This window comes from Gallinula chloropus (genome assembly GCF_964237585.1).
Source record: "Gallinula chloropus genome assembly, chromosome: 19".
Classification (NCBI taxonomy): domain Eukaryota; kingdom Metazoa; phylum Chordata; class Aves; order Gruiformes; family Rallidae; genus Gallinula; species Gallinula chloropus.
The window spans coordinates 9251931-9263087 of record NC_140104.1 but is presented as its reverse complement, the minus strand read 5'-3'; the positions used below and the strand labels follow the sequence as shown (position 1 = coordinate 9263087).

Here is an 11157-nt window from a genome sequence, read left to right as displayed (position 1 = left end):
GCAGCTTGTGCACAGCAGGAGGAACAGAGGGAACAAGAAGGGTGCAGAGAGGTGAGAAAAGGACTTGAAAAGCAGCGAGCTGCCACGCCAGGTAACTGCCCTGCCCTGCCTAGAAACGGGGTGAACCCAGCAGCCTCTCCTCTAGGCCAGCTAGGAGAGCCTCAGGGGGACAAAGCCACAGAAGTCAGTGTTCCTCTCTGCACCCTCCGTCCTGATTGTTTCCTCTCCATTTGCTTTGTTGTTTGGTGAATCAGCACTTACAATCACTTTACTACGTGATGTACAGGAGCATATAGTCTATTTTCTTGTTATACAAGGAAGGAGTATAAAATAGTTTTCTGATTTCTTTCAGAACCAAATGACTATTTTATTTTTTAAGAGCAATTGATTGTGAATCTCAGAGTATAAAAAAAAAAGGATAAATAAGCCAAATATATACCTTTATGTAAATTAAGAAATAAAAGTATTTAAAACATACCCTCTGGGCTCCCTTTTCCAGTGTCACCTCGTGCTCTGGTTCCACACTGCTGCAGTTGCTGGCTGCAAGGCCAGTTGGTCCCTGGGACGAGGCTACCCGAGCTCCACCAGCCAGCAAGGCTTTGCTGTGGGTGGCAATGACCCTGCCCAGACACCAGCTCCTGGAGCTCATGAAAAGGTGACACCAGGGGCAGGGAAGGGCAGAAGGACAGAGGGTGGGGAGCGACAGTCTCCTTTTCTCCCTGACTTGGCTGCCTGGATCCAGCCTGGGAAGGAGCTGGTGGTGGGCAGAGGCAGGATCCTGCTCCAGCACCAGCGGCACAGGGCGGTCGCATCGCGCTTGGGGGCTGGTTGCTCCGGCTGCCTCAGGAATGCTGTGAGGGCCTCTTCTGCCTTGGCCCACAGACCTCTGCATCTCCCTTACCTGCCATGGACGAGACCTCTCCTGCTCCCCAGCCCCAGTGGGCACCCACCCCCTCTCTGGGCAGCCTGTTCCAGCCCCTCACCACTCTCTCTGGAAACAACTTCCTTCCCTGCTCTCTTCCCAGAAGGACAGAAACAAACCATCCTCACCATGAACCTCACCAGCCCCTGCCTGGCCACAGCTCACACCCCTGGGCTCACCCAGCAGCAGTGGCTGAGGCAGGGGCACAGGGGCTCAGGGTGCCAGGCAGATGCACTCTCTGTGGCAGGAGATCCCTGGAGGCAGCTCTCAGAGCCCAGCTCACTCCAGAGAGATGTTACATCAAAGCCTGCTGTTTAAACCAGTCACCCACTGGCAGCAGCAAAGCTAGAAAGAGTAAATAGGGAAAGCGATGCCTGTCCCTAGGGAGAGCACTGCCCTGCCACAAGCCATGATGAGAGCACTGCAAGAGGCTCATTCTGTAACACTTCCACTGTCAGCAGGACCTTCTGCTCTCCCACAGCTTGGCTGCAACTGCATCTCTGAGCCTGCAAGTGACAGAGAGCTAGGCTGGTCCTGACAATGGGGCAGAAGCCACCCCAGCTGAGGGGAGGAGACACTCAAAGACAAGATTTTGCCCCAAAAGCTTCAGAGGGGCAGAAGCCCCTGTTGCAAGGCCACAGTACCTGCTGCCCATCACCTGCACCCATCACCTGCCAGGCCCAGGAACAGGCCCACACTCCCATGGAGGAGTAAAGTGGCATCACCCAAACTCAAGAGCCTGGCACAGAACGGCCCTGGTACTGCTCAGCTCCCACAACACAATCACTCTGGCGGTCAGGAGCCTGGGGATCAAGAAGCAGATGCAATTCCAAGCAGTCACCTTCCCAGGCTGCTGCTGGTGACCAGTGGCAGGACAGCGATGTGCCCTTCGGCGCTGCTGCCGAGCCAACCAGGCCGCTCAGTGGTGCCAGCACACCTACCCCAACTCACCAGGAAAGCCAAACCAGCATCTATCTCGCTTCTGCCTTGGGAAATGGTTGGAGATGGGAGTCTCTGCTCCCAAGCACAGGCAGTTTGGACCTGCCAGGGAAGAGCCTGGAGAGTATGTGACCTCCTGAAGCTCCTGTGCTGAATCCTCCACGCAAGTCAGACCCGCAGCTTTAGAGCTCAGCATCATGGAAGGTTTATTTAAAGTCATGGAGGACATAAAAACTGTAGCTATAAAATACAATGAAACAGTCCTCTGAGCCCTGATAGCCATGCCAAACCTGGGTGAGTCCATGGAGTTTACTCCTGTGGTGCTGGGGTTTTTTTCTCTTTCCTTTTCTTCTTAGCTTTGCCCTGCTCCTGCTGGGTCTCATGGCTGACAACCCCCTTGCTTTTCTTTGCAGCTGGAACCTGCTGGGCTTCGCTGCCTGCATCACCTTTCCTTTTTCTGTTCTTCTTCTTCTTCTTCTTGTCAGCCACAGCATCTCCCCCGTTAACAGCCTCCTCCCCGCTCCCTGCCACTGCCACTCTCTTCTCCCCGACCCTCCGCTTTCGTTTCCTGTGTTTGCCACTGCTGGGCACGAGGCCTTTCTTCTGCTCAGGGGCTTCTGTCCCCAGGGGCTGCTCCTCTGCTGGTTCTCCATCTTCACCAGCTACTGCAGCTACCCCATTCTCCTGGATGCCTTTCTTGCGATTCTTGCGTTTCTTGGTCTCTGGCAGGAAGCCTTTCTTCTTCCTCTTCAACGGTGCTGCTTCCTCCACAGGCTGCTCCACTGTCTTCTCTTTCTTAGGCTTCCTGTAGATAGAACACCAAAACTCAAGATCAACTTCAGTTCACAGTGAGGGAGCAGCATGATCCGTGCTCCTGCAGTCCACAAACAAGAGAGGTGCAGGCAGCACAGGCACATAGCAAGGATCAGCACTGCACCCAGCACAGCAGCGGCTTTGGTAACCACCAGGGCTCCAGGAGGCACAGAGAGACTTGAGGAAGGATCCTCATTCCACAGGCAGCTGAACACCTTCCCCAGCAGACCCACCCATGGCCCCGTGCAAGGCTGCCCACACACTGGCTGCCTGCCCCACCTGACAGCCCCAGCAAGGTCTTCACTGCACCAAGAGATCTGGAGAGCTGGGCAGGGAGAAACCAGGTGAGGTTCAACAAAAGCAAGTGGAGAGTCTGGCACCTGGGAAGGAATAACTGCTGGAATCAGGACAGGCTGGGGGTGAGCTGCTGGAGAGCAGCTCTGTGGAGAAGGACCTGGGGAGGAGGCTAGGGAGCCTCCTTTGGCAGGGGATTGGACCCCATGAGCTCTGGAGGTCCCTTCCAACCCCTGTGATTCTGTGATCTTCCAGCAAGAACCCCCACCAAACCATTCCAGTCCCCCCCAGGCACTGTGTGCATGCCAGACAGGCACTGCTGCTGCCACTGTCCCACAGTCCATGGGCAGCTTTGCCTCCACCCAGCCTGGGAAGCTCTGTGCCAGCTCAGGCCCCGGAGAGGAGCCCTGACACAGAACCAGGCTCCAAGTCCATCACCCCCTGACACAGAACCAGGGTCCAACTCCATCACCTGCTTTTCAACATGAAGCTTTTTGGAGAGGTTTTCTAGCCATGTCTCTCCAGGGTGGAAAAACACTATCCTGACAGCCTCACCTCCCCACTTGCCTCTCAGCACGTCAGCAGGGCCCAGCACACAAACCACCCCTGCCACAGGCTTCCTCCAGCTCACCCACACAACCACCTCTGGGTGTCACAGCAGGACAGCACCAACAGTGACACTGGCACCCAACTGCTTCCTCAGAGAGCAGGCAGGAGCTTAGTGCTGGCAATCCCCCTCACATCCCAGTGCCAGCCCTGGCAGTATGGTCCCAGGCAACCTGTGTGAGACTGGGGAGGGCCTGGGGTGAGGCCACTGTGCCCTGCACGCCTCTTCCACTATCTAAGGGGCCACAACAGCAGCTTCAGCTGCCTGGTATGAGTCTTCTCTGCTCATGAGCCCTCCAACAGTTAGCCACATGCAAGCACTTTCCTCAGAGCTTGCTGGGCTGAGGCACCACATACCAGGACACCCACACACTGGGACAGCAGCTCCTGGCCATGAGCAGAGCACCCAGCATCCCCTAATGCTCTGTGTCTGACTAAATACTGCCACCAGGAAGGGGAAGCAGAAGTTCTGATTGCAAGCTATTGATAGAAAGGAGGAAAGATCCTACTTTCTCTTTGGGTTTTGTTTTTACCCTGGAGCAGAAAAATCCAGGTGCCATTTAACACAGGAGCACCAGCACATAAATGCTGAATGTTCCCAAGCTTCCAGAGCTGCAAGGAAACTCCTCCAGGTGTCAGGCTGGGGAGCCAGAAAATGGGGAGCCCAAAAATCACTGGAGAGGACTGAAAGTCCTGCTGTGAACTCTCTGGCATGCAGTCACTTCCCAGGACAGTCACCCATTCCTACCAGCCTAACGTCTGCAGGATCAATCCAGAGTGATGAGGTAGGAGCTTCACTCATCCCAGCTGAGAAGTTTCTCTGCACCTCAGGTGATGATTGTCACTCCAGGCCACCACTTGGGACCGCTCAAAGTAGACACTCTACCCTTGGATGATGGGCTCTTACCTCTACTGGCAAGACAGATCAAGGATCAGAGATCAAAAAATCACAGAATCCCAGGGGTTGGAAGGGACCTGGAGAGCTCATGGGGTCCAACCCCCCTGCCAAAGCAGCTCCCCAGCTCATATTGCACAGGGTGGTGTCCAGACGGGGCTGGAATATCTCCAGAGATGGAGACTCCACAACCCCCTGGGCAGCCTGTCCCAGGGCTCTGGCACCCTCACTGGGGAAAAGTTCTGCCTATGCTCTAACTTGCAGCCATTGCCCCTTGTCCTGTCCCCACAGAGCACTGAAAAGGGGCTGCCCATTTCCCCCTGCATCCCATCCTTCAGATATTTATCAACATTAATAAGGTCCCCCCTTAGTCTTCTTCTCTCCAGGCTGAACAGCCCCAGCTCCCTCAGCCTTTCCTCAGAGGGGAGATGCTCCAGGCCCTTCATCATCTCCACAGCCTCCTCTGGACTCTCTCCAGGACATCCCTGTCTTTTTTATCCCAGGGAACCCAGCACAGGACACAACACTGCAGGTGGGGCTCTGGCCACCCTGTCATCTACCAGGACCCCCAGGTCCTTCTCCACAGAGCTCCTCTCCAGCAGCTCACCCCCAGCCTCTACTGATTCCAGTTAATACAAGATGCATTACAACCCTTGCCCACCAAGCATGGAAGCACCTGGGACAACCAGCCTAGCACTGTTCCAAACAAGGCAAACAATATGTGTTTCAGCCTCACCAACCCAGGAGCTCCACTTCACTCAAGACTCCAGCCTGAGCTCAGTGCCTTGACTTCCTTTCTCTTCCTACTTCCCCAGATGAGTTACAAGCAGCAGGACAGGCAGTCCCTGCCCTGGGCAAGCCAAGCAGCCAGAGCACCCAGCACACGTACGTGTAGTTCAGCCAGCGCATGACGTTCCAGTAGAGAGAGTCGAGACGTGCTGAATTCCCAACACCTTCTGGCTGGTTCAGACCTACCAGCACTCTGTCCAGCTCTGTCAGCTTCACAGGCAGCTTCTGCAAGAGGCAAGAACCAACAGTCTGCAGAGTGAAGGCAGGAGGGGTGCTCAGAGCAGCAGGGCACAGCCCATCCTCAGGGTAAGACCGCAGCAGGAATAACCCATCCTGCCCGGCTCCTCAAAGCCTCTGCCCTGAGCCCATCTGCAACACCACTCCATTTCAGGGGGCAAAAGCTGGCCAGTCACAGGGTTTGCTTGGAAACTGGGTCTCTAGCCTGAGAGGCACAAGCCTGACAGCTGGAATCACACCAGCCTAAGAGGCACCAAAAGGTCCTTTGGTCCTCTTTCCTTTACAGTCCATGGCTGGGAGCAGGAGGAAGAGGCCCAGGACTACCTACCTACCTAAAGCAGCAGCATTTTCAGTCTGGTTTCTAAAGGATGCAATCCTGCTGCCTCTACAGCTTCCAAACCCCACTAGATAATTTCAGTAATCCCAGGCAGAAAGGGGGTGGTGTCTCAAAGGCTATTCAGTTCCTAGAAAAAGCCTGGGAAATAATCTCTCCCCACCCACTTTCCTACTAGGTCTTCACAAAGACAAAGGCTGTGGTGTGAGCTCAGTGCTTATCAGAAAGAAACTGGGCCTCAGCAATGCTGCTGCTGGTGGCACTCAGCTCCAGTACCTAAGACCATGTTGGAGAGGTATTTTGTCACCATAGAAAAATCATCTCTTGTTCAAAAAGACCTTATTTTTCATCAAGGAAAACAAAGCCCCAGAATAAAGCTTCACTCCCTCTCACTAAGCTAATGAAGTAAGTCCCAGTTTCTGGAAACTATAATCTCTGGAGTTCAGTGGAGAGGCCAGAGTGACCATTTGGGACAAGATGCAGCTCCCCCTCGCTGTATCCCAGGCTGTCCTGCTGCTGACAAGGGAGAAGGTGCCCCATGTGTTTGCACAAATCCTTCAACAGCACTTGGGGATCAGCTCACTAGAGCTACAGATCACTCCTTCAGACACAAGGGCTTTTCTGTCCTCAAATCCAGGTAGGAAATGAGGTGGAATCATAGAATCACAGACTGGTCTGGGTTGGAAGGGACCCCAAGGATCACACAGTTCCAACCCCCCTGCCACAGGCAGGGACACCAACCTCCAGGCCTGGTGCTACACAAGGTTGCCCAGGGAATGTATCAATGGAGCAGTCAGGAGGTAAAAATCTAAGCATGACATTTAACAGAGGCCTTGTTGGTATCCAGAAGGGCCACCTGCCACCCAGCAGCTCCCACACTCACCTGTTCCCTCACAGTTTTGAGGAGGAAGTTCAACAGCTCGAAGCACTTGGCAATTTTCTCCTTCTCAGCCTTCAGGATACACTTGCCAACCATTTTCAAACTCTGCCAATGAACGGGGGGAGATGGAGAAACATTAATTAAATGGAGAAAGAAATCACCCTTCTCCAGAGGAAACACAAAGTGAGTAATGACTGAGGGGATTAACCTGACACCAGAGTAACTCTGGACCACAAAACCCACCAAACTCTGGAAATGGTGGTACACAGTGGAGGCTGCTGATGCCTGGGTTAATTAAAAACCAACCAAATAAAACAAAAGCAAGCATATCACAAAGGCACAAACCTCCTGCTTTCCCTGGTTTCAAAGCTAAAGGCACAACAAGAGACATGTTGCTGCTGCCTGGGAAAATAAAAAGAGGAAAAGCAATATCCACCCTCGCCCTGGAAAGGCCAGGAGGCTGCCAGACACCACTCACCTGAGGGACAACAGCTTCTGGGCTGCAGAAGCTGGGATTTACACCTAAAGAACTAATGCAAAAATCCATTAACACTTACAGCCAGGAAATCCCAGGTGCCAGCACCAGAACGGGGCTGTCACTCAAGCTTAAACTGGTGAAACGACTGAGAGAAAAATCTCATCTCTCTGTGTTCCCTTCATGTGCTGCAGGGTTTGAGACACTGAAAGGTCTGGATTAGAAGAAAATCACTCCAACGAGAGGTCAAATAAAAGCCAGAGTTATTTACAAGTGGAGAAGGGCAGAAAATAGCTGTAAAGAGGCAGCTGGGTCACAGAGGCGCCCGTGGGGGACTCGCCCTCTGCCTGCAGCCCCACTTACACGGCAGGGATCTTCCCTCTGTCCTGCCTGTGTCACTGCACACACCAGAGCAAGTCCCACAGCTGGCATGGAGCAGAATCACAGAATCCCAAACTGGTCTGGGTCAGAAGGGACCCCAAGGATCACAGAGTTCCAACCCCCCTGCCACAGGCAGGGACACCAACCTCCAGGCCTGGAGCAACACAAGGTTGCCCAGAGCCCCAGCCAACCTGGCCTTGAACACCCCCAGGGTGCATCCACCCCCTCTCTGGGCAGCCTGTTCCAGCCCCTCACCACTCTCTCTGCAAAGAACTTCCCCCTAATATCCAATTTCACCCTTCCTTCCTTCAGCTTCACTCCATCCCCCTTGTCCTGCCAGTCTCTACCCTTTGAACAAGCTGATTCCCCTCCTGTTCCTCTGCTCCCTTCAGGGACTGGAAGGCTGCAATGAGGTCCCCCCACAGCCTTCTCTTCTCCAGGCTGAACCAGCCCAGCTCCCTCAGCCTCTCTTCGTAGGGGAGCTGCTCCAGCCCTCTGAGCATCTTTGTGGCTCCTCTGAACCCTCTCCAACAGTTCCCCATCTTTCTTGTATTGGGGCCCCAGCTCTGGCCACAGGACTCCAGCTGGGGCCTCAGGAGGGCAGAGCAGAGAGGGACAATCCCCTCCCTGTCTCTGCTGATGGAGCCCAGGATCCCATCGCTCTTCCCAGCTGCCAGAGCCACTGCTGGCTCATGGGGAGTTCCTCATCCCCCATCACACCCAGGTCCTTCTCAGCAGGGCTGCTCCCCAGGAGCTCTTCTCCCAGGCTGTCAATATGTCTGGGATTCCTCCAGCCCAAGTGCAACACCTCACACTTGGCAGTGTTGAACCTCATCAGGTTCACCCAGTCCCACCTTTCCAGCCTGTGGAGGTCTCTCTGAGACCCCAGGCTGAGGTGGGTTCACAGGGACAAGCTCTCTGTAGGCAGAGCGTGTCCCGTGGCAGCATCGAGGAGGCTGCACGTGTGGCCAAGCCCAGCCTGGCTGGGAGCTCCACCACACCAGCCTGGCACAGGGATGCTGCCCAGCTCAGGCTCAGGGTGCTCAGCAACACCCATCACTGCCAGGTCGCTGCACCAACCCCACATCCAGCAGAGGAAAGCTGCAGCTCTCCAGGAGATGCAATCTCTCCCATCTGGAAGACTCTGGGCCAACTATTCTCCATCTCTATCTGCATAAAATCTGGCAAATAAAGTAACAGCCCTCACCAGCACTGAGAGAAGTCAGGAATTTATTCCCCAAACCAACCTTTCTCAGCAAAGACACCCCCCAACAAAAGATACTGAAGGCCAGCAAGAGTCCAAGGAACACTTCTGGCAGAAAAAGTAGGGAGACCAGGTAAGGTACCTGCAGGAAGAGCTTATGACTTACCCCTCCCAGCTCCCCACCCTGGGAATGTCTTTTTTAAATAATAAAGATACAATTATTTCCTGCCCAGGAATGTCCACTCAAGCCCTGTACTAGAAAGCCACCATGTTCTGCTGGCTGAAATTCCTGCTGTAGCTTCCTCTGACTATCAATAACTTGCTAATTGCTCTCTCCTGACATAGACAGCCAGGCTGCAACTCTATTCCAGAACTGTCATTAACCTACAAGGTCGTACAAGTCAGCAGCTCTGAGGTCTCTCAGGCAAAACAGGAAACAAAGACAGGGTGTGTGATTAAAAATTAAACTAAAATAAACCAAAATCATCTTCACATGTAGGACATAACACCTCATGGGCCGTGCACACAGCATTTATTAAGCTTACCACAATTATTATTACTATTAATAATATCAATTATGAGAACTAACAAGCCAAATTTGCATAGAGATTTTCTTTGCAGTTTGAGGAATAAGATCTGGCCAGGCTCAGTCATGGTCTGTGATTGAAGCTGCTCTCAGAGAGGCTGTGAATCTGAGAGCCCTGTTTTGCTAAGCTGGGTACAAGTTCACAGAGAGAGGAGAGCCATCCAGAACATCAGCTCCCAGGACAAGGATTCAGGGCAGCTCCATGAGAAGGAGTCACAGCCAAGTCAACTGTCATTTCATCTTTTTATACAAGCATTTTGGAACTAAGAAGGTGTTACAAATAAACTGCATTCTCTCTCCACTGCAGTGACTGCATTTCAACTGTGCAGGCTTGACTGTCCTTGCTCCCATTCCTGCTTCCCAGAATTGCCCTGATGCCTTGAAGGGTTTGAAACAAATCCCACTGAAGCCAGCAGAAAAGTCCTCCAGCTCTGCACAACACCCCAAGGGGCTGACATTCAAAGTCTGCAAAGAGTTTTCAGGTGCTTGGGAAATTGGGACCTGCCCCTAGTTTGGGATGCCCAACCAACTTCATGCAGGTGAAAAGGGTGGGATGCCCAGCTGGAGATGGAACAGATCTCTGGTCTAACAGCATCAGTGCTGAAAGACCAAGCACCTGCATTACAAGCAGTGTTTGGCACAGCTCTAGGAACACAGGCAGAGTTCCACCAGCACCAATAGCCAGAAGCAATCGGGTGCAATTCAGATGCTGGGCAAAGAGATGGCTCCCTACTGAAATGGATCCCTCTTGAACCCCTCTCCCAGCCAAGGAAGGAACAAGAGGGCAGGGTGGGTGGAGAAGCCAAAGCAGCAGCAAAGCAGCAGCACATAATCCTTTTCTATGGAGAGCACCATTTTCTCTAGTCCAGCAGAACAGAGAGGCTTTTAGGAAGCTGGATTCAAATAAAGAATCCCAGAATCCCAGGGGTTGGAAGGGACCTGAAGAGCTCCTGGGGTCCAGCCCCCCTGCCAAAGCAGCTCCCCAGCTCATATTGCACAGGGCGGCGTCCAGAGGATCCCCTCCTGTGACCTGCTGGCCACACTCCTCTTGATGCCCCCAGGATCCCATTGTCTCTCTCAGCCCCCAGGGGACACTGCTGGCTCATGGCCACCCTGTCATCTACCAGGACCCCCAGGTCCTTCTCCACAGAGCTCCTCTCCAGCAGCTCACCCCCAGCCTGTCCTGATTCCAGCAGTTATTCCTTCCCAGGTGCCAGACTCTCCACTTGCTTTTGTTGAACCTCATCTGGTTTCTCCCTGCCCAGCTCTCCAGCCTGTCCAGGTCTCACTGGATGGCAGCACAGTGTTCCTGTCTGTCAGCCACTCCTCCCAGCTCTGGATCATCAGGTAGCTGCTGAAGGTGGATGCTGTTCCCTCAAAGGTCTTACTATTCCTCAGTGTGTCTCTTCCCTTTCCCCTGTGCTACAGAGGGTGTAAAAGAAACACACTCCAAAGAGCACAAAGCCACCAGCACCTCTGTATGTGGCACGGTTGAGACAGCTGAGCTGCCTTGAAGGCTTAAAGTCCAATTCCTGCTCAGCCAAGTGCCCCTTATTACCCTGACCTTGCCCTGCTGTCCCAGGGTACTCCCACAGATGCTACCTTCTGTCTGCACTGCTTCACTCTCCCTCGCAGGGAGAGCACCCAGAGGGGCACTGGCTTTGATGGGATGTGATGCATGCGGCATCAAGATAAAGACCCTGTGCTCTGGCTACATAAAAGCAGCTGATTTTGGGCTGGGGTTGCTAGTGAGCCTTGGGGAACTACTCCCAAGGAATGAGATATCCCATGTCCAAAGCCCA

At 53.5% G+C, this 11157-nt stretch overlaps 1 protein-coding gene across 1 annotated transcript in view; it reads right to left on the bottom strand.

The window, feature by feature from the left end:
• Window positions 1–2025: 2025 nt before the first annotated feature.
• MYBBP1A (MYB binding protein 1a) overlaps window positions 2026–11157 on the bottom strand; it is a gene marked incomplete at its 5' end in the record, with an annotated part of 63885 nt that continues 54753 nt past the window's right edge. The window contains 3 exons of the mRNA XM_084273082.1: window positions 2026–2666; window positions 5359–5483; window positions 6713–6814. Of these exons, the coding sequence (XP_084129208.1) occupies window positions 2171–2666; window positions 5359–5483; window positions 6713–6814 (723 nt within the window). The 3' untranslated portion in view covers window positions 2026–2170. The remainder of the gene's footprint in view (window positions 2667–5358; window positions 5484–6712; window positions 6815–11157) is intronic.